The sequence below is a fragment of the Vulpes lagopus genome, chromosome 1 (assembly GCF_018345385.1).
Source record: "Vulpes lagopus strain Blue_001 chromosome 1, ASM1834538v1, whole genome shotgun sequence".
In the NCBI taxonomy this organism is placed as follows: domain Eukaryota; kingdom Metazoa; phylum Chordata; class Mammalia; order Carnivora; family Canidae; genus Vulpes; species Vulpes lagopus.
The window spans coordinates 87,415,636-87,441,816 of record NC_054824.1 but is presented as its reverse complement, the minus strand read 5'-3'; the positions used below and the strand labels follow the sequence as shown (position 1 = coordinate 87,441,816).

At 40.2% G+C, this 26,181-nt stretch overlaps 2 protein-coding genes across 3 annotated transcripts in view; one reads left to right on the top strand and one right to left on the bottom strand.

Annotated features, from left to right (window-relative positions):
• The window catches only part of SLC35A5 (solute carrier family 35 member A5), a 29,745-nt gene extending 24,097 nt beyond the window's left edge, over positions 1-5,648 (top strand). The window contains exons 8-9 of one of the 2 annotated variants that reach the window (XR_005990332.1): positions 2,370-2,476; positions 4,460-5,648. The gene's annotated coding sequence lies outside the window, so the exon portion shown is untranslated. Of the gene's footprint in view, positions 1-2,369 lie in introns of both variants that reach the window. The other variant, XR_005990333.1, reaches the window with a different exon arrangement.
• Positions 5,649-7,044: 1,396 nt separating this feature from the next.
• Positions 7,045-26,181, bottom strand: part of CCDC80 (coiled-coil domain containing 80) — a 37,709-nt gene continuing 18,572 nt past the window's right edge. The window contains exons 4-8 of the mRNA XM_041771732.1: positions 20,584-20,720; positions 17,963-18,111; positions 11,181-11,284; positions 8,582-8,662; positions 7,045-7,548 (exon numbers count right to left, since the gene is read on the bottom strand). Coding sequence (XP_041627666.1) covers positions 7,202-7,548; positions 8,582-8,662; positions 11,181-11,284; positions 17,963-18,111; positions 20,584-20,720 — 818 coding nt within the window. The 3' untranslated portion in view covers positions 7,045-7,201. The remainder of the gene's footprint in view (positions 7,549-8,581; positions 8,663-11,180; positions 11,285-17,962; positions 18,112-20,583; positions 20,721-26,181) is intronic.

Genomic DNA, 26,181 nt, shown 5'->3' with positions numbered 1-26,181 from the left:
AATTAATTTATTTAACTTCCAGTTTCCCTTTTTGTGTAACCAGAAATGGTAGGTATGTCTTTAAGAGTTCTTTAAAGAAATATAAAGTAAAAATTCTAAGTCACAAAAAATAATGTGTTTAATTGAGAGTGTCCTCTCTTAGTGAGGACATAAAATAGTGATTGATACCTTTTGGAATTAATGCTGCCATAGACATGGTGAAATTTGGAAGTTCATTCAGTTTTTGTTCCTTGTTATATACCTTTTCTTTCAAGAATTAATACTAATTCTAATTATCACAGCTAATTAAACTTAATTTGTTCATAACATAATTTCCTCATTCATAACTTCTTAATGCTAATTTGTCTCTCAACTGGAAGCTGCCGTGAAATAGATTTTTTCTCTTCTGAAAGGGCTTTTGGCTGATACACTCCCTGAGATTTGGGTTTGTTTTTTCTTTTTTTTTTTTTAAGCATCTAGCAATTATTTACTAACAGCACTTTTTCTAGTCGCATTGCTCAAGCAGATTTTACATTTCTTTTTATTACTGTCTGTAGTCACTGAACATAAATAACGGCTTGTCTGGAAAATATTTCTTGGTCACCCTTTTTTACTATCAGAAATCTCTTTTTTTACCATTTAGTTTTACAAGACGTTAAATGTTTCCCTGCTATTTTGTTGTGTATTGATGTGTGTATGTGTATCTTTTTTCCTTTTATATATGAGCTGTTTTGTGTGTGGGGGGGGAGCTGTCTTTTAAGCCTAGAACAGTGATTGAATGGCTATTATATGGGTCATTTCTTTAAGGTTTCTGTGTACTCATCTTTAAACAAAGTTTAATACTCCAAGGGGGCCAAATATGTGCCACAAAATGGTATAAGTAGAATCTCCTTAACCTAGTGGCTCTTTACCTGGATACTGGGAAGCAGGGACCATAGAAGTTGCAATGAGGAAACTTTGCAAATGATGCTTTTTTTCTATATTGATTGAAACTTCTGCTTTGAGGGCCAGCCCCATAAAGATGGGGGAAAACTGTCTCCCATCTGTGAGGAGGGGGTGTCACTTGAGTTTTAGTTTATTCCTCTGTTTTAGATGGAGCGCCCTGCTTTGGTAAGAAGTCAGGTTAAAGGAAGTGCTCTGAAAGTAGCACGTGAACTTTCTCTACTGATGTAAAATTTACTGCTAGATTTTTTATATTGAATATTTCTATATCATAATATTTTATATATTATTATATTTAATACATTATATACATCTAATATGCTATATAAAATGTATTTTATACTTTGCAAATTATATATATATATACACATATACAATGTATATGTATATGTATATGTTTATGTATACAAATACATAAATACATATGTGAACACACACATACATATGTATATACATACACACACCACCCTGCAAAGATATCCCAAGTTCTTATATTTGAAAGAACTCATCAGACTCCACAGAGTATACTCACTTTTATTTAGAGGCAATGGATACAGTGCAGCAAGAAAAGGGGAACATAGACATTGGAGGTCCGAGAGAGAGAGAGCTCATGACTAAGCTCTACAGGGTTCTCCTCTGTTCATACAGACCACACCATCTCCATTGTCTCTTGCCTGAAAGATCTGTGTGGGGAATCTTGACTCTGGGGGAGCTCAAAGCAGAATTTTCCAGGATTTTTATGCCTTGCTGGCCATGTAATCAGCTGGGTTTATTTAATCTTTAGGCCATTTGGAAACCATCATTGAAGAAACTGACCCTAGGGATCACCAGAGTAATTCCAGACTTTAAACAGCACTTCATAAATCCCACTGCTGTAATCTTGGCCAAGAGTCAAAAATAAGACATCTTTATCTCCCCAGAGATAAAGATAAAGCATTTCCAAGCCTAGCTGTAAACCAACTCTATCCTCCATATAGACACCCCCACCTCCAAACCTCCTTCCTCCAATTAGAAAGCTAGGTGAGTCAGAAGGGGGAACATAAGGACACAGCCATGTCACTATCTTTGACCTCTAAGCTGACCCTGATATGGGCAATGGACTACAAATGTATTACTTATCTTTCCTCCTGCCAAGTGTCCCCAAGTTGGAGATAGTTTACTCAAAGTTTATGCTGTAGGATTAAAGCCATTCCCTAGTTTCAATTTTTTTTTAAGACTTTTATTTATTCATGAGAAACAGAGAGAGAGGCAGAGACATAGGCAGAGCAAGAAGCAGGCTCCATTCAGGAAACCTGATGTGGGACTCAATCCCAGGACTCCAGGATCACACCCTGGGCCGAAGGCAGGTGCCAAACCGCTGAGCCACCCAGGGATCACCCCTAGTTTCAATCTTGATGAAGTTTTCTTCTATATGCTCACTAATTTTTGTCCATTTTGGTTTATTTCAGGGAAAGGGTGTTTACAAATGAATTAATGCCACCATATTCCCGTGGATACGTAGACAACTTCTTAAATCTGGGAGAGGGAAGTTCCCAGAAGAAATGGTGCTTGCATTGTGAGTATCCAAAGACATGATCATGGTGACAATGGAGACAATATGAGGCACTTGCTCACATCATGTGGAGCTTGACAGGAAGAACAGTTTATAATTCTAGATTCCAAAAGACTGAAGGATTATCACCACTCATCTTTCCTTGTTCCCCTCTGTGCCCTTAACCTTCCCACCCCCCATGAGGACCCAATATTGATTATCCATACACAGCATTTTATAAATAACTGAGTGTATGACTGTTCTCTACTGGTCTGCGAGCTTCTGTGCAGGGATTTTTTTTTTTTTTTTTCTGTTCTATACTCGTATTTTCTAGCAGACTACCCAGGAAATAGTATAAATACAATTAATGTTTGAATGATCATATAACTTGAGTCTAATCTACAAGCTAGTGTCTTGGATTAAGAACCAGAATGACCAGATGGTTCTTTGCATACAGCTATTGTGGATCAGGACTTGCCAAATTTGGGGGCCTCTGCCTACCCTGCCCTACTTTGACTCTCTAAGGAGTGTTTATCACAAGGAAATAAGCTAAAGATAGAAAAGAGGACTGAAGGAAACGAATGATGGTGAAGTCTACAGGAGGAATTAATTCTTTCTCTAACATTTTGGGAAGGGAAGCAAGCCTTGCTTCCAAAGATTGGCAGTCTTCCAGAAGTGGTTTGTTCCCTACCTCTCTGCTTCAAGGATTTCCTTTTGCACTTTTAGATTTCTTAGAAAGGGTGGTACCTATAGCCTACCGGTTGTAGCCTGAGCTGGAATGGATCATGGGAAAGTGGCCTGGAAAAGGGCCAAGTGATAGGAAAAAGATTCTTATGGAGGAGGTGGAAAGCCAAAGAAAATTTTGCCCAGGGTCAGTTTTAGCTACTTAAAATCATCCCATTCCTTCACCCAACATCTTTGCCACATGTATCAACCGATAGACTGGAGGAGTGAAGGTCACTCTTTTGCTTTCTAGAAGGAAAGTGCTAATATTTAAGGTCTCTGCAGTCTGTTCAAGGATAGCCCAGTTTGTTCAACTTCGAGATATCAGAGAGGTAATGCATGTGGTCGCCACATTAGGAAATTGTGTCAGAGAACAAGCATATGCCTTGTTGGAGGGACTCCATCAATGTTCAGGATGCTCAGTCCTTGACAGCTTGAATGTCCTTGGAAGTTCCATTCTGGCTGTATGGAGATGATGAGGTTTCCTGTGTTTAGAGGTGATGAACCTGTTGGGTCCAGCTGCCCCAATGCACCATGCTGGAAAGAGGTTACTCAATATATTGCCCTATTCCCATAAACATCTAAAAGTGGAATTTGAACTATGAAGTTTGGGTTCTCTAAGAATTTAACATTAGCTCTGCCATAGGAAACCTCTGAGTTTAGGATCCTGCTCCTAAAGGCCAAGAAAGATTCATAAACACCATGGAGTTAGATGATAACTTAGATATCTATTACTACTCTCTCATTTTGTAGATCAGGAACTGAGTCCCAAAAGTAAAGTGACTTGCTTCAGGTCACACAGATCAGTCTGTGGCAGAGTGAGGACCAACCATTTTCCCAAGTCTGGTGGCCATTTTATGACATTCTTGACTTCTGTGACAGCTGGCCCTTTGCCTCTCACTGCCCTAAACTTGTTTCTTAATAACATGTCCAAAACTAAGAAAAGTTTGGCATTGGGAGATTTGCACCAACTATGAGAGAACTGAAAAGAAATAGTTAGCATTTAACTGTGCTTTATTTTGTCATGAAGTTAAGAGTACTCATCAACCACACCCCACTATCTGCACACCCCAAACCATTGTACAGAGCAGCCAAGGAGAATGGAGGAAAGGAAAACAATCCTACAGGGAAAGGGGAGTTAGTAGTGGCAGAAAAACAGAGATTCTTTTCAAGAGGTTTTTCTTTTTCTGGAATTTCCTTATGTTATTGAATACTGAGATCATCAATTAGGGGCCATAAAGCCATCATTCACCCTGGTCTTGAGTTGTTTTTTTTATCACCAAGGTTCTACAAGTTGAGAAGGTATGTGAACTTCAATGTTAACTATACTCCAGAAAATGAGACCAGCTGGATTCTACCGATTCCACGTGTGTGGACTGCCTGCCTCTGTATCTGGGGAAGGATCTCTCTGCCGAATATTCACCTCAGAGCCCTGCGATTTCTGCAGTGAAAAACAATTCCTGGAAATTCACGAAAGTGAATTGTGACAATCAGCAACTTTGTCCTCCTCCTGGAGAGTCTTCCAGATTTCTCCTCACTCTACTGGGTACTTTTTAATCTAAATATTTTAATTCCATAATAATTCTCAAAAACTTTATCTTCTTTGTTGCTGCTGTTTGGAAGGAAACACTTTCATTAAAAAAAAAAAAAAAAAAAAAACAGATTTCAAATGATCTGATCTGTACTCCCAGAAGACAGAGATTCAGGTGATCTAACTCTCTTATCCTCCCATTTACTGAAATGTACTTTGTGCTTTTCCAGATTATAGAAATCAAGGACATTTCCCAACAGTGTTTTCCTCTGCATGTGTCTCAGTCCCTTTGCTGAGCTGTGGCTTATTCTACAGCACCCAAATGATGATTCATGGCTTCTTGGCCATGAAAGGAAAGAGAGTTCAGACACATTGCTATTTCAGTGCCAGTGAAAAGTAATCTCAGATTATGAAAAAGTATTGTCTGTCTTTGGTTGCCGAAACTAGAACTTTGCTAATATTATTCTGTAAGTAAATTGTCTATGATTATCCAATTGGTTTCCTTGGGAGATGAAACTCCTTCATTATTGTATTTCCTGAAATTGAGACTATTTAGACCTCGTACTTAAAAATTGCCCCTATATAATTTCAGAAGCAATGGTAAATAAATCCATTTTTTATTGGCAATTTTAAGCTATGCATCACCTTGGCAAATATTTAAGAGCAAGTACATCATCCTGGTCCTCCTACCTGCACAGTTTGAGCAGCTGGTGTAGACTGTTCTAAAAAGAAAGAGGAAGAAAGCTCTTCATTCACCATGGGAGGGGAAGGGCGTGGAAGCATAATTTACATAGGAGAACTAAGTTTTAAAGTCACTTAAACTGGGGATCCCTGGGTGGCTCAGCGGTTTAGCGCCTGCCTTTGGCCTAGGGTGCGATCCTGGAGTCCCAGGATCAAGTCCCGTGTCAGGCTTCCGGCATGGAGCCTGCTTGTTCCTCTGCCTGTGTCTCTGCCTCTCTCTATTTCTATCATAAATAAATAGATAAATAAATAAATAAATAAATAAATAAATAAATAAATAAATAAATCTTTAAAAAAAAAATAAAGTCACTTGAACTATATGGACTTCAGCTCCCTAATCAGGAAGAATGAATGGTCTTCATGGAGAATAAAGGGAAAAACAAGTGATTTCTCAAGTTTATTGAGCTACAAATTCCACTTTTACCATATAATTATGTATAACAAAGTCCAGATAATATAAGATGGATTGTGCAAATAGGCACAGATAAATTAATAGCTAATATTCAAAGGTGGCTTAAACGCAGTTATTCATATCTGTGCTCCTTAGAGTTAATAACCAATACCAAGATGATTTGGAGAATTAGTTATCAATAAGAAGGACAAAAAAATAAACATCCTCATTATAGATAGAGGCTGGCACCGTTAGGATGCTACATGCCTGGGAATCAGACTAACTACCTCAGGACAAGTTCACAGATATTAGTTGGTAACATTACTTGGTATTTATTTGTTGAAAAAAAGAAAAGTAGGAAAGAAGGAAGGGAAAGAGAAAGGGAAGGAGGGAGCATATTTAGTTTGAATTGCCATATCTAAAAAATAAATGCTCTTTTACAAAGATAAAGATTGTATTTTGCCCTCTAGCTACACTTCTATCCCTTATAACTTAGTAACACTTACCTCGGAAAACAAAAAGAACCCTTGGATGTAATCTCCTTCTTTGTAATTTTCTTATATAAGATGCCAGTATGGTAACAGGTCCATGAACAAGTAAGTATAGAGGGGTCAAGTGTGAGGGGGTTAAGGTTTTCCATGGCAGGAATTCCATGGCACCTGCTAAAACTCTTGGAAGTATCACCTCTGGCTGCAGTGCCAGACTTAGGTCTTCCTCTTCCTGGCCTCCTGATCTATCTCTGAAAAGACAATAAGATAAGAGAAACAGGGCAGGAAATGGCTATGATAGCAAAGCTGGGTTTGGTGCTTTTCCTGGCTTTGGTGGCCAATATCATTAGACTCCCATGGTATCAAGCTTTATGAAAGAAACTCACAATATAAAGCAGAGGCATCTCACTCATTTTTAGGTTGACATTTCCAAAAGTGTTAAGAAGCTGTTTCCTCTGTTACATGTGTTCAGACATTTCCTGAAAACATCTGTGCTGTGATCTTTAATTTTCTTTAACAATCATGGTTTTACTTACCAATGAATACTTTTAAAAACTAAATGAGAGGTATTAATATTTTTACATAGAATTTTGTATTCCAAATAATGTCTATCATGTAAGAAGAAAATATCCATTCTGCACCAGATCCCCTCCAATAAGAGAAATGAACAATTCTTTTAAATACCTTTATGACTTAGGCTTCAATAACAACTCACGAGTAGGCAAAAGTTTGCTATTTATTTAATTTTGGAAGAACACGGAAAGAAAAAGGCAAGGAATGTAGACAGTGTGGAAAAACTTCTTTACGTAGCCGGCCACTTGTGGCTTTAACAGCTGCAGGAGAAATTGGCTGGGGCTAAGGTTACGTATTTCTGTTCAGTAAGGGTATCCATGGTGGTAACTCTCATGATGACGGTAGTCATCCTGGTAACCATCCTGGTATCCTTGGTGGTAGCTATGGTAACCGTAGCCTGCGTACTCGTCTTCTGGGCAGCGCATCCCCAGTGATTGCTGAATGGCCATTTCCTGTCTCCGGAGTTGCATCGAATCAATTAAGTCATACACAATCACCATGGACCACATTGGGGAAGGATACCAGGATTTGACATTTCCATCTTTTCCAACTAGAAGCATGGAGAAGTACTCTGGGCTCACTTGAAAATAGTTCCGGATATCTTTCACCAAATGGGCTGGTATGTCTTCTCGCTCCACAACAGAACTCCCTAGAAAGGGTTAGTAAAGTTGTTGTTAGTGGATTGAAGAGTCAGCCCTCAAGCAACCATCAAAATGAGAACAAGTCACTCTGAGAATAGAGAGAGGAGGACCCATGAGTCTGTTCCCTTTGGTTCAAAATCCAATTAAAGAAGGTTGCTGAGTTTTTCCACTACAAATTAAATGTCCCACATGTTCTGCAACATTATTAGCGTCAAACGTTAGGTGACAGGATGTCTCTTCTATAGGGAATGTTATGAAATATAAAACCAGTCCTTTAATTCAGTTCTGGCAAGATCAACTTGTTTCAAGTTTGTCACAAACAAAGATTATATTGTTTATATTTCTAAGTTTAGTTCCAATTAGCTTAGCTACTTCTTTGCAAATATGGCTTTCCTTTTGATACTTTTTATTATAACAAAAAGCTTATTTCACTGTCAAGGGGTGAAATACCAATCATGAAGATGTGGATAAATGTATTTAAACTACTATGGTCAGCAAAAAGAAGAAGAGGAAGGGGGAAGGTGCTGACACTTTCTGTGCCAGCGAGTTTATGCACATTATCTCTTGTGAACATCTCGATCTTGGAAGGAAGGACTGTTTGCTTTCTGAAAACTTGAGTCACTACTCATTTTCTTTCAGCTTCTCTGAGCCTTTCAGCATTTATCCTCATGTATTGAAAGGGAATCAGTAAGATATGACCCATGTGCTTCATAAAATTATTCTGGGAATTAAATGAAATGGTATAGATAAAAATTATCTATGTAAATTATAAAGTCCTATGCAGACAAAAAGCATTATTCTACTTAAGGAAATAGGTATTTTTACTGTCACTTATGAATGATTTTATATTACAAACAATATTAGTGATTGTACTTTATTTCCTGCTTGTTTACACACACACACACGCACACACACAAGGGGGGGTGGACTGAGTGAACTGTGTTCATCTTACAGGTAACACCCACTGCTTGCATGCAGTTTAATATAATTTAATTGAACTTAACCAGTAGTTCATACTATTTTAAAATAATAGCACTTTACCATTAATTGGGAACAGTTCTAACACTCCCCCAACTTCCTCTCCAACCCCTAAAAGCTTCAGAATGGTTATGTGGCGCAGACCTGAAAGAAAAAAGGAAGCCATAGAATCAGTAAGTCCTCTTTTACCTCCAGAGGCCGACATCTGACAGTTAGAAATCACTACATTAAAAAGATTATAGAACATAACCTGGTTAGGTAAAATAATCCATTTCTTTCCATAAAAAAGAGTAATTAAATACTTTTAAAACCTTGAAAAAGACCATTTGCAGATTTAGAATTAACAACAGGGTCAGATGTGAATTTTCTTTTGTTTGAAGATGGAAATAGAAGAATTTGCTCTTAAACTGTGGTTCTATTAAAGAAAACAAAACAAAATTGAAGCCATAGGAACATTAAAATATCTGGAATGATCTGAGCTGATTAGTGTGCTGAAAAAGAGTCATGCCTGAGGTTATAACAGCTTACACAGATAATTCAACTGTCTCTCAGAGAAAAGACAGCAGAACCCATCTACTGTGATGGCTAAAGGAATAGTTCTGGCTTTCTTGCACAAAAGTTTGTCAGCTTAAAGAGCAGGTTCTTACCACTTATTCAGAGGATTCAAAGGAGAAGCACTTAAGCAAGCACTGTGTGCTTCCCACCCTCAGCTAAAGTTTCAGGAAAGGAGAGAAGGTCATGCCTTGGTAGCTTGTTGGAATTCTTTTGAGGATGAATTGCACATGAAGGGATTCCGGAGAAAAAAATTGGGAGGATGAAGGAGCTGTCAGTTCATCATATCAAGACCTCATGGCATTAGACAAAATGCCAACCTAGTCAGGGTCATAACTTGGGACCAATAATACGAATATTGATGGTGCTTATTGTTCGGAGGAGAACTGAAAGTTGCCATGGCAGGGGCTGTCTTAAGGAGGAGCTAAAATCCAAGCAAAAGGCTATTCAAAAAAAAAAAAAAGAAAGAAAGAAAAGAAAAAGTTTGTGGTCTTTGCTTTTTTCCCAGAGAAGTGAAGCATTCTGTTCTACATGTTGTTGAGTCATGTTTTCAAGAGGAAAGATCATGAATTTAATCATTCCTGGAAAATATGACTTGTTTACATTTCCTGTATATTACAAAAGGATTTGCTTGCACTAATGTGATTTGTGCTCTGTGTGCAGAGATGAAATGAAACACCACTTAATAACTGTTCCAAAGGTGTCTGTGGAAAATTAACAAGCCATGATTTTATTTACATTCTTATTGTGAAGGCCCATTAACTGCTCTAAGAATTTCTGCCTTTCCTAGCAACACTGATGGCTATAAATAATTTAAAATATACTTAAAGATACAAAAAATCTTATATGTTGATATACAGTCTTAAATGATTAACTTTTATTAACTTTAATAAAAAATTCATGAATTTTCTAGTTGTTCTTACTTTTATGAGCTTGTTTTCTGCCTGCTTTGGAGTTACTATTTCACATCTTCAAACTGAAATGTATTTAAAATTTACAGATATTGGGTCATAGTAAGGACCCAGGCTCTGTTAATACTTTACAAAACTTATAACCTCATCTTTTTATCAATCAAGCACAGTTTTATCTCATAAATGATTCTTCTTCCTAACAGAAGTATCAAAATAATGCTGACTCCTCTGTATTCCAGTTGGGAATGGAATTCCACTTTTGAAATTGCCCTTACCTCCTTGGTTCACCATTGAATTTAGTAGTAAGTCCTATGTACTATGCGTTTTCCTTTTTGTGTGTCCATACTTATTTGAGAACCTGGGTAGCTCAGTTGGTTGAGTGTCTGTCTTCAGCTGGGGTCATAATCCGGGATCAGCTTCCTGCTCAGGGGTGAGTCTGCTTCTCGCTCTGCTCATGCGCTCGTGCTCTCTCTCTCTCTCTTTCTCTCTCATATGCTCTCTCTCCCAAATAAATAAATAATCTTCAAAGTGATACTTAAGGCCACTAATAATTTAGGTAAAGAAAATATTAGTCTTCAAAACACTGAGCCGTTCACTACAAGAAAATAAATAATAAACTATGTTTCTCTTTGACCTATTTGTCCTAAAAATAAGATTCTGTTTAACAGGTCTTGCTGTATTTGGAGCCCAATGATCAAAATCCTTTTTAAGGGAGTGGCAATATAGTATAGCGTGCTTCCATTAATATATTAATTCTCAAAGCCATTCCTGTTTTACCAATGACATTTAATCTACTGAGAAGTACCTAGTGTTTGGACCTAAGTATTACCTAAGTAAATGATGATACCCGAGTTTTATGGTGTTGAGACAAATTTTTAAAAAAGCAAACAAACAATAAGGCATATAATACAGATCACTGAAAGTAAAGCAGTAGGTATTTTCAAACATTTCGGTGAAGAACCCAAGAGGGGGGAATATTGAGAAAAAAACACAAAAAAAAGAAAAACAAAAAAACCCTCCAGTTCACTAAGGCTCCAGTCTAAAAGCAACTTTATACTCAATACAACTGAGTAAGTGTCTGGGAATCTCCAGTCTGGACTGAGGAATATTTGGATGATCTAAGCTTCTATGTTCCATTTTAGAGTTGACCAGGAAGAGAGCGGTATGGGAAAACAGTGATGACGAGGCTTCCCACTCACCAAAATTGCAGGCCTGGCCACTGAGGGCTGAGAGCTGCTGTGAATAGGCCCAGTCTTCATCATTAGGGGCAGAGATCACCAGCAACCGCCTCCTCCATCGGAACCTGGAACGAGCAGGAGGCCGTGATTACTGCTTCAAACAATAGAGGCTTAGTGTAAGAAGGCACAGTAACTTTGGCTGTCGGGTGTTCCTGTGCCCAGACTAAAAAACACTGGCCCTTAGAAATACCTCATAACTCCTCAAAACCATTAAATTGCATTTCCACATTTCTTGAGCTTTTCTGTTATAACTTCACGGTCTGCCTACTGTGGCATTTGCATGAAACATCAGGCATGAGTCTGGCCACCACGCCTGATGAAGTCACTTGGGGAGACACGAAGCTCTCAGATGCAATGAAGACTGGCCAAAATGGCAAGGTCTATTGTAGCCATAGAAATAGGAAAGAGGAAGGTAACTGAAGAAAACTCAAGTGCTAGTAGACTTTGCTAGGGCATGGAGAGGATTGAGAATTGAATGTATGGACAGGAAACAGAGTAGAAAAAGAAAACAGGTGAAATTTTAAGTGGGTGACAGTGACAGAGTGACAGTGATATGAAGAAGGAAAATGGGGAAGTGGTTCAAAGGGTCAAGGAGGATTCTTGGAAAAACAAAGCCCTGGATATTTTTCTCCAGAGCCAGTGGTTCTTCCAGAGGCAAATGGAAGTTCTAAAATGTAGCCTACTGTCATTAGGAAAAACCAACATTATAGAGTCTTCTTGTGAAGTGGGATGGGACTACACCCAGAGCCCAGGAATTTAGCATATATGGTAAAATTGTTTCTGCTCCAGCACTGTAGGGGAGTAGAAAGAGCTTTTGTCTTGTAACCTGAGTTCGTGTTTGTCACTGCTAACTTCTTGGGCTCCTTGAGCATGTCACTAAATTCATCCAACTCTCAATTTTTCCTTATCTCTAGAACCAAAAAGAGCATCTACTTTAAAGAGATAATAACACTAAGAATTAAAATACACCCATCAGTGTAAGTCGTCCATGGGATAGCATGGATATAGATGGTGGCTTGTTCGGTGGGCTTCTAGATCTAGAACTTTGTCTATTAATAGACATTGGACATTTGTCTATCATAATGCCATATGGTAAGTGACTCAATCCTTACATTCATGTATCATTTCATAGCTGAGTTTGTCTACACTGACAACATTAGAGGTCAATGAAGGTGCAGCCTTTTGTCTTCATTTTACAGATGGCAAAGGGGGGCTTAGAGAAGAGAGGTAATTGGCCTAACTAGTAAATCTAAGAGGTGGTACCAAAACAACAGGTTTCCCTGACTCCCAGGTCAATGGTTTCCCTGGTCTATCACCCTCAGAGATCCTGTGGCGTGGCTGACACAGTCAGGGTCCCTCGGGACATATGAAGGAGAGAGGGTATGCATCCAAGGGCTAACGGTATAGAGTTTTCTCCAATTCCACGTTCGATAGAGGTGGGGTTTTGCTTTCTGCGTTCTGCAGACAACTGTGGAGTGTTACTACACTCACTAAGCTGGAAGCCAGTTGATTTTATTCGTAACTTCTCTCCCTGTTCCTCCCTCACAGTGAACACGAGAGTTTTCAAGCCCAAAGAAAATGGCCTCTTGAGGGAATAGTGGTTTGGGTGAATGAGAGTAAATGATAGTCTGATGAAATATAACCCCTGAATGGATGCCTGTAGCAAGGCTCACCAAGCACTGCTTGCTGTGACATTACATTTGCTTCCTCTGCTTGTCTCTCTTCAAAGGGAAAGAAAAACTAAAATCTCCACTGAGGATAGGGAGATGAATGTATTTGGCATGGAGGAGGGGAGAGCAGTGTCTGAGACCGTCTGAGATCTCCTGGGAAAGGGAACAGTGACTGCTGTTGGATCACAAACACGGTCTCCTGTGCCCTCCCTGCTTCCTTAGGAGGCATGCCAGCCCAGCACTGGCCCCCCAGCCAGCATCCAAACCAGGCCAGCCTTCCTGGCCTCACACAGAGCCGTAGGGTATCCTCGAAGGAGCTATTTCGGGTGAGGTATATTTTGACTTGTTTACCTGTGTGCACCACTGAACGCTGTCCTGATTGGACAGGGACAGGATCTGAGACTCCCCGTCGCAGACACAACCAGGCGAAAGTCGTTTCCCCTAAGTAATGATTCTTTCTCCCATGGACCTTCACATTAAAGTATAAGGCTCCAGCTCATGACACTGAAGGAAATCACTTCCATAGGATGTAACAAGACATGTCAATGCGGCCCAGATCCTTATTTCAGACCGTGTTCTCCTGTTACTTTAACTTATCAGTAAATAAAAATTCTATGAGCTGTGTGTGTGTTTGCTTCTCTCAGCTGGCATTCCCAGATTAGTGTGCATTTGCCCACTCTTTGGGGCTTCTGTCTCAGAGGAACGTAATTATAGCCTGAACCAGATGAGTGTCACTACAGACCAGACTGGCTTCAGAGTCTGGTCAGCTGAAACCAGGCTGTATAGACTCACCAACAACTCAGCAAATTTGAAGGAAAATTTCCATTTGGATACTTATTTATTTACAGAACTGCTATTTAAAAAAAAAAATTTTGTTTTCAGTTCTCTTTGCCTGGGTTTCAATCCTGATGTGTTTACTAAATCTCCTCCTACTTCTCCTTTCATGACAAAGTTCTCGAACTAGGAGCTGAATGACTGGTCCCAGTACTACTAATAGCCAGCATTCATTGCTTACTTACTTTGTACCAGGCTGTGCACCATCATTACCTTTAGTATTGAATTTACCTTTCACCAATCTTAAGAATAGTTATACTTATTATCTGCATTTTGCAAATGAGAAAACTAAAACCCGGAGAAGTTAAATAATCAGCCCAAGGTCACACAGCTAATAAGTGGAGAAATCAGGAGTCAAACTCAGGGTTGTCTTACTCATGCCTTTAGGTAATACGGGATTCCACTTTAACTTTTAAGGTCAATGATAATTACTAGCAAAGTGATTCCAAGAGTTGTGACGATAAATCATACAGAGCTATAGGACATCCAAATTATAATTATGTCCATTCTGAGCATCCACAACAAATACCTGTTCCTGAAATAGTACTGAATATTAAAGCCCATAAGGCTCTGACGTCAGAAGGAAAACACACTTACGTATCATAGTGCCCTATCCAGTACAAAAGACTTTAAATGAAAAATGTGCATACAGGTCTTAAAAATCAAAGATATGCCATTAGGATCAATAATCAACCAGAATGAGCCCTGCGAGCTTTGTGTGTGATTAACATTGAGGTAATGTCAAGCCTTCTCTGTCAAGTTTTGAAACCCATGACATGGTAACTGTAAGAAGCCTGCCTGGGGATGGTAAGAAAAATCTCTTAGAATGTCTGTAGCTGCAGGTCTCAGGGCTGAAATCCTTGGCTATAAATAACAATGAACTGGGTGGTTAACTGTCTGCTGTCAAGGATGGGCAGCCTGAGTTTACGAGATTGGTTCTGCAGATATGCTTTAGTCCTGGAAGATTTAGAACTAAGAAGAAAAAGTTTTCAAAGAATCATAATGATAATAGTATTTCTAAGAAGGATCCTGGTCTTCATGATATAGATATAGATATAGATAGATGTATCATTTATGTTCTTGTGAAACTTAAGAAAATTTAGCTTAATAAAAAGGCAACCTTGGAACTTTATTATTTTTGTTTTTTGTTTTTTTTTTGGAACTTTAAATTAGAATGTATAATTGAGTAATTGGCTTACATGTGTGGTTTTAAGTCGAGTGCAGTTATTGCGACATCTGAGAAAACTTCAGATTCACTGTATTTATGAGATCAATGGATCATTTAATAACTCAGCAAGGTTTTGTTCATTTTTTTGAACAATTCAAAAATATATATTAAACGTAAAATAGATGTTTGAAATAATAAGATTGTTCAATTATTGAGTTTGTAAGCAAGATCAAACCTTATTCAAAGCCCCTTAAAAGTGATAGCTTAAATGTGTTAGGTTATAAATAGAATAATAAAATTTAAAAGCCAACCTTAAAAATTTAAGAGAGAGCTATTGTCTTAAATCTATAACTTGGATATATATTTAACACTAATTGTGAAAATCAAAAGTGAACTGCTAGGAGCGGCTCAGTCCCTTAAGTGTCTACCTCTGGCTCAGGTCGCAACCTGGTGCTCCCTGCTCAGCAGGGAGTCTGCTTCTCCCTCTCCCACTGCTCTCCTCCCCCCTATTTTTTTTTTTTTTAAGATTTTATTTATTTATTCATGAGAGAGAGAGAGGCAGAGATACAGGCAGAAGGAGAAGCAGGCTCTATGCAGGGAGCCTGATGTGGGACTGGATCCAGGGACTTCAGGATCACACCCTGGGCCGAAGGCAGGTGCTAAACTGCTGAGCCACCCAGGGATCCCCTCCTCCCCCCTACTTGATGCTCGCTCTCTCTTTCTATTTCACACTCTTTCTCTCAAATAAATTTTTTTTTTTAAAAAAGTGAACTTCTAAAGAATCTTATCTGCCAAAAGGAAGGGAGAGAGGGAGGAAGGAGGGGAAGGTAAGTAAGTAAAAAAGAAACAAGGAAGGAAAGGAAGGGAGGGAGGAAGGGAGAGAAGAAAGGGAAGGAGGAGGGCGAGGGAGAGCCGGAGAAGAAAGGAAAAGGATGAAAAATACCTCAAGGGCAACAAGTTTTATCATCAATCTTCTAAGTCATTGAGCTTAGATCAGAAGTTGATTTTTCAGTGCCCCCAAGATTAGACAAAGAGCCACTGGCCCAGTGGTGTGTTAGAGCCCTTTCTCAGCCAAGAGAGTGGTCTGAAGGCTGAGTTGAGACTCAAGTCTTTATAAAGGCATGTCCCTTCCATCTCCATTCCAGATGCTTCTGCTGCACTGAAAATCTGAATGAAGGAAGAACCTCAGGTTCCTTTCAGCTCTGAAATCCTGTGGTTTTAGGGATATCTCCCTTTGCTTCAAATTGTGGCCTTCTGGGCCCAAGACTAAAAATAATTCACATTATATTTTCAAAAGGAGTATTAGATAAGAATGCAGACTTTGGGACCCAGATTTTCCTGGGGCCACTGAGTCTTACAGTTGACACTAGTTCAGTGATAACAGAAAGTTAGTTACTTGATCTCCATTAGCCTCGCCTGTCCCATTTACAACACAACAGTAGTTACAGTTTTCAGATCCTAGGTTGTTGTAAAGATTAAACTCTGGAAGGAAAATGAGGTGCTTGGCTTAAAGGTGAGCATGCAAAAAAATGATCCCTTGGGGTACCAGGATGGCTCAGCTAGGTGTCTGACTCTTGATTTTGGCTCAGATCGTGATCTCAGGGTCATGAGATGGAGCCCCCTATTTGGCTCTGTGCTGGGCATGGAGCTGCTTAAGATTCTCTCTCTCCCTTTCCTTCTGCCCACTCCCACCTCCAAGCCCCCTGCCCTGCCCTCGTGTGCACTCTCTCTCTCAAAAAAAAAAAAAAAAAAGTGATCTCAGCAACCCTGGGATGGGGTCAGCGCTACTTGCTAATGCAGGGAGATTCTCACTTATGGGTGAGATTTTTAAGGCAGGTTAATTGAGAAACATAGAGAAATCAACATAGCTAGTAAATTGCAGACCCAAAACTTGGATGAACAAGTCCTATACCTGTTACATACACATCATGAGGTTCTCTTTTAAGAGACCCAAGCATCCTGAATCTAGAGGAATTCAAATGATCTATCTACTTACTACGCATAGAATTTCTTGATTCTCCAACTCACATATGGAGACGATGCTTTATAGACACAAGTAAGGAAGTTAACAGCCTCCAAGTTAATGAGCCCCAAGTAAATGCTTGCTCTGTTTCTGAAGCCTCTTGGCCACACAGTACTGCTAGTGTCAGGGGTGAGAAGGGGAGATGTTATGCTGAGATCTCTCCGTATTTATTTGTTGTGGGTGGAACTTCTGCAGCTTTGCACCTCTCAGGGCCCCAAAGGCCCTGTACAATTTTCATCCAACATCGGGGAAGGGACAGAGAAGGGATAACATGGAGCAATTTTTTTAAAAAACAATCTTCTCTGTGCATTTACTGAAGTTTTCCTACAACAGTTTTCAATAAACCCTATTCCCCAGGGAATCAGGGAGCTGGGTCAAGAGGATTTATCCTTTTGAAGTCCCAGAGGGCTTTTTGTTGTCTTCTGCAGAGTTAGAAGGAAGCAGAAAATCACGCAGAGTGTTCCAAATCCTGCTTGGAACCAGAGGGGCCTAATAAATAAATATGTAAAATAAAAATGCTGTATACAGGGATCCCTGGGTAGCGCAGCGGTTTGGCACCTGCCTTTGGCCCAGGGCGCGATCCTGGAGACCTGGGATCGAATCCCTCATCGGGCTTCCGGTGCATGGAGCCTGCTTCTCCCTCTGCCTGTGTCTCTGCCTCTCTCTCTCTCCCTGTGTGACTATCATAAATAAATAAAATTTTTTTAAAAAAATGCTGTATACAAAGCCCTCTAAATTCACCTACGGAATAAATGAACCCTCACAGGTCAGAATTCTTTATTCTGGGCCCAAAAGGAGCAGAAAAGAGAGAAAATATCTATCCAAAGCCACCAAATCAACATTCAAGCTTGGAGATGACCCCAAACTTGTGACCAAATCCTTTCAACAGGAAAAGACTAAGCCCAGTGGCCAGAGGGCTATGAAGCAGACAGACCTTACATCAGGGAAGGTCTGCACACAGATCTACTTTGTGTTTTCTTGGCCTCTTCTTTAGCTTACCCACAACACATTCCCACCTGCCTCCTCGGGGACTCCAAGGGTGGGGTACCTGGATAAGAAGTTCTCCAATGACTGCTTCTTGTCTTCCTTGCATACAATGCCTTCCTTCTTCTGCTTTTCCATGTCTTTGATTCGGGACTGGAATGTATCGATCAAATCAAACACAGACTTCATCGAGATAGGTACCTCATAGTATTGCTGTTTAAGAAAGAATAGAAAGTATGTATATAATGCATTAGGGTATTTCTTCCCTCTGTTCAGAGGCTAAGAGGACCCAGGAGAATTCAGGAGAACAGGGAGGAAATAAGAACCTGGAGGGTTCATTGATTTATAAATTCTCATCTGCAAAAGTATCTCTGCTGAGTTTTTGAGGTTTAGAATCCATGAAACAACTGTCCCTAACCTTTTATGAGCATTTCTTAACTGCATATTTTTTTTTATTGGAAAGGGTCTGTGCCTTCCTCATCACACTATCTTAGGTTCGCTTCCCTCTCTCTGGGACTAAACTGTTTCTTTTCACTACACAACTGGGGAGAAGGTAAGAAATGCTATAACCAACACAGAAATGGAATAAGCTGTGAAAGTATCTGACCTCAACAATAAGGGTAATTTTCCACCAGAAGGGGTGCCTGGTTGGCTCAGTGGTTGAGCATCTGTGTTTGGCTCAGGTCACGATCCCAGGGTCCTGGGATCGAGTGCCGCATTGCGCTCCCTAAAGGAAGCCTGTTTCTCCCTTTGCCTATGTCTCTCTGCCTCTCTCTTTGTGTCTCTCATGAATAAATAAAATCTTAAAAAAAAAATTTTTTTCCACCAGAAGGGGAACTGTCCTGTGGTCATCAGGAATCTACGTAAACTCTTTGTAATTCATGGAGTCTGTTTTATTGAGCAAGCGTCACTTAAAATTAGGTCATGTTTCTATATGTAGTCTCAGAAAAAAGTTGGAATCTAACTTAAAGATAATCCAATTCAGTTTCCTGGGTCATAGCCGTCTGGTCTTACAACAGCAACCTAAGATGGGTTTGACAGCCGGCTGAGCACAGGCAGCGTAAACTAGAGAGAAGTCTGGACGTGGCTTGGAGCTATGCACCCAGTGGGAGTTCAGTAAACCAGAATGTGAAAGCTGGTAGAGACCTTCAGGCCCATCTAATCCAGCCCCTCACATTAGAGGTGAGGCAACACAAGTAAGGAAGGAGTTAATAAAAGGACCTCTCTTCAGATCCAGAAGAATACTGCAGGTTGGATCAGCTGTTCTGTTAGCCCAGGTGACCTTTTCCCTGACGATTTCTGGGTAAGCATGATATGCTAGTGTGTACCAGAAGAGTTAAGACATCCAATCTGGAGCCCACCTGTATGGGTATGGAGTGCAATGCTAACTGGGTGAACTTGGGACTCTCTTTGTTCTTCTGTGAAATATAGATAATACTTGTTATTTATCTCAAAGGTTTGAGTCATGGATTGTAAAGGGTTGAGGTGAGTGCCTAGCATGAGGAAAGCACTTCATAAAATTAGATATTTTGTTATTATTATGATAATTATTATTAGTGTTACTACACGGCACAGTTTTTTATGGTTCAGAACTTCTTTCCCTAAGCATGGGAGGAAAGTAGGTAGAAAACCCTACTGTCTTGTCCATGTTGGATCAGGAGATAAACTTCCAGGGCCTTCCAAAAGAGTAGGTCTATGTTAAATCTGGCTTTCCTGAAGGAAGAAGCCAAATACTCTTCACCTTTTATCCCTTGGGCCTGGTACATCATAGCTATTCAACCGGTGTCTGATGTCTGATGACTGCATGGCACTGAATTTAGTCTGAGTCAAACAGTTGGGCCACAGGAGATCATCCAACCCAGCTCTTTCCATAGACTTCATTTCTAGGTACACATTCTGTGGGGCAACATGGAATATCGGACCCATTCCAAAGCCTTCCCACGTATAAAGTAATTTGTGTTTATTCATATATTTAATCAGTTCATTGACAGTCGGCTCTTCCTCTGGGTTCCTTCCTCCTGAGAAAGCTCCTGTTTTCTCTTGCTCTCTTTCACTCTGCTGAAGCCTAAGGAGGTTCCAGGCCGCAATAAGCCTGTTCGAACGCACCTCCACCAGCATGTCTGAGGCCTCCTCTGCTCTAAGACCTTTCTTTCCTTTTCTAAAGAGGATCATAGGAGCAATTCCTTGGCTCCTGGGCTAAGGCGAAGTTCTCTTTCATCCAGCAGAACAGGGTGGGAAGGAGCCTGCTGGGTCCCTAAGGGCCCAGCCTGGGAGGGAATGCTAAAGCAGCCTTTCAAGAGCAGCCCCCAGTACGCGGAAGCCGATGTTGGTGGGGGAACCATAGGCAGGGCCTCACAAAGCCTCTGAGTCAGAAGTTGGGAAGCCTGGAGTCTGCGGTACAGCAGTCTGCAGCTCTCCGTGCCTGTCGTTCATGAGCGGAATTATTAACTAAGTCAGAACAAAGCGCTAGTGATGGTGGAGCAGGTGAACCTGAGCTCCCAACCCACGAGCAGCAGGCATCTTCCCTCCCTAGCACCAGGACTGGCTGCCCTGGGCACTAGACATGGTCTTCTAGATGCTTCTTCATAAAAAAAAAAAAAAAAAAAAAAAAAAAAAAAAAAAAAAATCCCCAGAGTTGCTATTCTAAGGAGTAGAAATGTATCATCTCAAACAGAAAACTTGTACCTTGACTCTCAGGTCCACATCTGTGAGCACCATGAAGAAGTCATTGTAGGTCATTCCATACTCTTTCCTCAGCTCACCAATGAGATGCTGGTCTACCAAATCCTCATCATCCACCACTCGCATGGGTTTTTCATTATCTTAAGGCAAATGAAATGTGAATAAATATGAGTGTGACAAGACAGAAATAAGTGGGAAGTGAATGAGTGAAGGCTCTGGGTCTCCATCCTGAGTGAATTAGAAGAGCTTTCATTAAATGCACACATTAACCAACATTCTGTTTAAACAAAAGTTTTACAAGTGAATAAGTAAATATAGAAATAAATGAATAAGTTAATTTTGAAAGTCCGTCTTTTACAGATGATCAAGCCCCATCTCTGCCTACCCTGGTGGTAGTGAATCAGAAGGAGCAAAGTGAGAGTGAAGGCAGCTGAGTCATCCCTGGAAGAAGACTGCCAATTTTACCCTGGGGATGAGTCATCACCCCACCTCAATAAGGAGTTTTTAAATTTATCTTAGTTCTAGTTATTTATTTAGTTGAGTCTAAAATCTGTATCTCTTCTTCACTTTTATTTTAGAATCACTTTGGGACTGAGTGAACTATGTCATTGCTATAGAGAAAAATAAACCTATGTTCAAACCTGGCCACAGGTTCGCTTTAGCTCCAAAAATGTAGGGCTCTTCATAATACAAATTTTGTAAGTGAATACAATTTCAAGCCAAATGTTACTAAACGGACAGAGGTTTTTAACTATTATGTATTTTTTAAAACCATGACCTAAGAATAAATTATTACAATTTGAAATGTTCTTGAAGATGTCCCCAGGTTGATGGGAAGTATGAACATGGCAACTCTATGTCCCTGGAAATACTTTTAACATTTCTGAGATGAAAATGCTACTTTCTTTCCTGACAGGTCACAGTGTTTCCCTCAACCTTACTAAAATTTTCCTCTGCGAAATAATCCCCTGTATAACAAATGTAAAAAAATTAATATCAGCAAATAATTGATAGTAGATTTATTAGTGAAAAGAGTCTATCACTTACTATCAACATTGCTATTCAGTGAGTAATACCACAGTAGAAACAACCACAGTTTCACAGTTTTGTAGATACGGAGGTTACAGAGCTTGAGCATCATAGACCATTTTCCTTTTATTCATAAAAAGAGGATGATTACAATTTAACTATTCCTTTGGTTTATTTGATTAGGATCACTGAAAGTATACAAACAAGGAACTTGATTTCCCCCAAAGGAGATCAGAACTCGAGGAGAAAGAATCTGTATTCCTCCCCCAAACTGTGACAGCTCTTTGTGGAGGCGATTCAAAGGCATGGGAGCTGATAGATAGTTATGTGAGGACCAAGCACTGTCTGCAAAATGAAAAATGATATGCTTCATCCATATGAAGTTCATATAAAATATGACCTATTTTTATTGCCATTTTTTATATTTTTGCTGCCATTAATTAATTACAAAGTAATTTAAAAGAATTTTCAGATTCATGTTGGTTTTTGTTTAATATGTCTCATTGAGCAAAAAAGAGCAAGTTGCTGAAGAAAATGGATAGTAGGCGTTATTCTTGGTTAAAACGATATCAAACAAAAGAAAACACATCTGCCTAGGAAGAGACATTGGAAAATGTCCAGAAGGACATAGAACTGGTAACAACGGCTGCCTCTAGGGAAAGGAAAAAGTGAGGTGGAAATTTTCACTGTTTATTCCACACATATTTAAAATTTAACAAGGAACATACTTTACAATTAATAATAATAATAATAATGTAAATCATTAAAAATTAATTTAAAATATTTATAGCAGCTAAATATCCTAACACTTTACAAACCAGATTTTATCTTGACCCTAGGGATTACTATTTTTAATCCCTAACATACAGTCATTTTTACTTTTGTTCATTCAACAAATATTTTGTTGCCAGTGCTTAGTCTATGCTGGGCCCTGGATTCAAAGATCAGTAACTTGGATAGAGTTGAAGTTTCTAATTAGAATCAAAATGAGACCATTATATCTACCTAACAGAGAAAGTTACAAAAACCACTGAATGGCTGAGATGGAAGGAAGCTGGAGATTGTAGTAGATTTCAAAGATGGCCCCAATTCATCACCCCTCTCTATACCTATACCCTTTGCTCAGTAACTGCAGCTCCTTGTCAAGGTGAATGAGGTAAACTGTCCTGCCTCTTGATTCTGAGCCCATCTCCACAACTTGCTTTGGCCAATGCTAGCTGATGTTGGCATGAGTGACATAGACAGAGGCTAGAATTGGGCCTGTGCATTTGGGATTGCTCCTGCCTCTACTTTGGCCATGAGAAAAACATCCATACCAGCCTTCTGAAGGAAAACTTACACCAAGTAACCCTGGCCTCAGCCTGGACAGGGCTACTCCAGATCAGCCAACACCAGTTGACCCCTAAAGTGTTCAAGCCCAACTAAGATCAGCAGGACCACCCAGCCAACCAGTAGCTGACAGCAAATACATGGACCAGCCTTACCAAGACTCACCAAGCCTAGTCCAGATGAGCCGAACCCTACAGACCCGTGACTGACCGTTTAATAATTATATGCCACTGAAGTGTGCAAGTCTTCATTACAAAGCCTTATTAGGGCAAGAGAAGTGATACAGACATTATCTGGCACAACCCAGTCATGCTATTGAGAAACAATAATAAAGGAAACATATGAAACAGGAACTGAAGCAGACACTGTGGCGCGCCGTCCAGATTCTACCTTCAGAAGCAAGGTCACTGTGCCGGTTAGCAGCTGACTCCCTCTCTGAAAATCACTCTCCCTAGAAAAGAGCTGCCTTTCCCCCAAGTCACACTTTTACTAGGGGACAGCCCACATTCAATGGTTGATGAGGTAGGGAGGCCGTAGATCTAAAAGATGCCCCCCCACCCCGCCTTGCCTCCTAGTGAGCCACGCTGAAGGGTCGCTTGCATTACAATTAAAATTCCCTCTCTGTTCTCTCGTATCCCTACCTCTCACAAGCATTGTTCCTGAGAATACTTCCCAATTAACGTCACGCATGCAAATCTCAGGGTCTAGAGTCTTTTTCCCAAAGGATAAACCTATCATAGAGCCCACGAAGGAAGCAACTTGCTCAAGTTCACATTACTAGCTGGTTCTTTGGGGTAAATCCCCAACAGTGCAATTGCTGGGTCGTAGGGCAGGTCTATTTTTAACTCTTTGAGGACACCTGCACCCCGATGTTTCTATCAGCAATGGCCACAATAGCCAAACTGTGGAAGGAGCCTCGGTGTCCATCGAAAGATGAATGGATAAAGAAGATGTGGTTTATGTATACAATGGAATATTACTCAGCAATTAGAAACGACAAATACCCACCATTTGCTTCAACGTGGATGGAACTGGAGGGTATTATGCTGAGTGAAATAAGTCAATCGGAGAAGGACAAACAGTGTATGTTCTCATTCATTTGGGGAATATGAATAATAGTGAAAGGGAATATAAAGGAAGGGAAAAGAAATGTTGGGAAATATCAGGAAGGGAGACAGAACATAAAGACTCCTAACTCTGGGAAACGAACTAGGGGTGGTGGAAGGGGAGGAGGGCGGGTGTTGGAGGGGAATGGGTGACGGGCACTGAGGTGGACACTTGACGGGATGAGCACTGGGTGTTTTTCTGTATGTTGGTAAATTAAACACCAATAAAAAAAAAAAAATACTCAGCTTAAAAAAAAAAAAAAAAAAAAAAAAAAAAAAAAAAAAAAAAAAAAAAAAAAAAAAAAAAAAAAAAAAAAAAAAAAAACATTACTAGCTGGTAACAGAGTGAGGGTTAAGCCTCAGATTTAATATGACCTCGCTCTTCTCCAGTGTTCTCTCTAGCTTACCAAAATATGACCCATTCAAGGACAGAGAGGACCTAGGACCAAGATTTAAGCCAAACTTTGTTCTAACGGGGTATGTCAAGAAACCAATTTCATGGTCTGGTTTCACCTTTCAACTGAAATATTTTCTGAAACATTTTGCCCTGGCATTAAAAATAAAACATTTTACACCCCCAGATTATAGGATATTTACATCCCAAATGAACATTTGTGTCGAGGAAGAGAATCTGCCCTACAAAAACAATGGAAGCACTGATCAACGGTGGCTCTAGGATGGGCACAACTCTACTGCAAGACAGCAGTTCCCCTCTGGTCCAATTCCGAGTGAGGTATGTGCTAGATCAACTCCCACCTCCGGCTGCCTACCCCTGTTCCAGGTTTCTGTTATGCTCTGCATTCTGTCTCAGTCAGGGCTGAGATAGGACCGGGTGAACACGAGGTTCTCCTCAGTCTGGAAATGCAGCATAAATCTGGCAGGTTCTTGTTACATTTATCCAAGTTTTGCCAAAGCTCTACTCCTCATTCGTAAGGCTTAGGAGCAAACATTCTTTTGGACACATCCTATAAACAGTCCACATGGTCTTGATACAGCAAACAGATTCACAGATCCAGACCCATCTGGTGGGATTTGGCTATTCCACACAGCTTGTCCCTGACCTAAAATGACTGAGGAGGGACAGAAGGGGGTGTGAACTCTGTTACATACTGGCAAGGACCTGTTCTGCAAGTGGGGGCATTAGCCAGGGGTTCCAACCTTGAAGGACCTCAATTCCAAAAGCCAGTGGCCAATTTCAGGTAATAGTAGGTTCGTGCGTGTATCTGTTCTTCCATGTCTGACTACAGACAGCAATGACACTGCAGAAAAATTCAGCTTCAGCCACAACTTAGTAATCATCAACTATGTGCCAGGCATTATGTTGGAAGCTTCCATCAATGATGGCTTCTTCTCTGTGATATCCATGGTATATTTACCCCTCCCACCCTGTCCTACCTGACTTTTAGGCATTCCATCAGTGTCCCTGAACCATGTCTCCCACTGCTTCAGGAGTTTCTTACCTCCTCTAGCGATTTTTCAAAGCACAATCCGCTGTCTACCTTCATGAAAATCACCTAGGACACTTGCTAAAATCACAATCCTTGGATCCAGACCAGGTCAGAGTTGCTAGTGGTGAGGCCCAGGAATCTACATTTCTTTTAAAGATTTATTTACTTATTTTAGGGAAAGAGAGAGAGAGAATGAGCAGGAGGTGCAGCAGGAGAAGGAAAATGTCAAGCAGATTCCACACTGAGCAAAGATCCTGACTCAGGGCTCAGTCTCACAAACCTGAGATCATGACGCTGAGCACACAACTCCAGTTGAAAATGAGAGTCGGAAGCTTAACAAACTGTGTCACCCAGGCATCCCAGGAATCTGCGTTTTAGCAGGTTTTCTAGGTGACTGTTATGCTGTCTAAGAACAGAGAACAAGGACAGCATAAAATCCAAATCCTGGGCAGAGCAACCAAGGCCATTTCTGTCCTGGACTCAGTCCATCTTAGTTAGCTGATCCCTTAACTCTTCCAGATATTGTGCTCCAGCCTCTATTTTCAGTTTCTAGAAATATGCTTTCTCTTTCTGGAATGCTACCCCTACCCTTGTCCATATGGGAACTAACTACCTGTCAACCTGTCTTTATCTCATCTGGGCACTCACAACACTTTTACACACACACTTCTGCAATAATGCTTATCGCC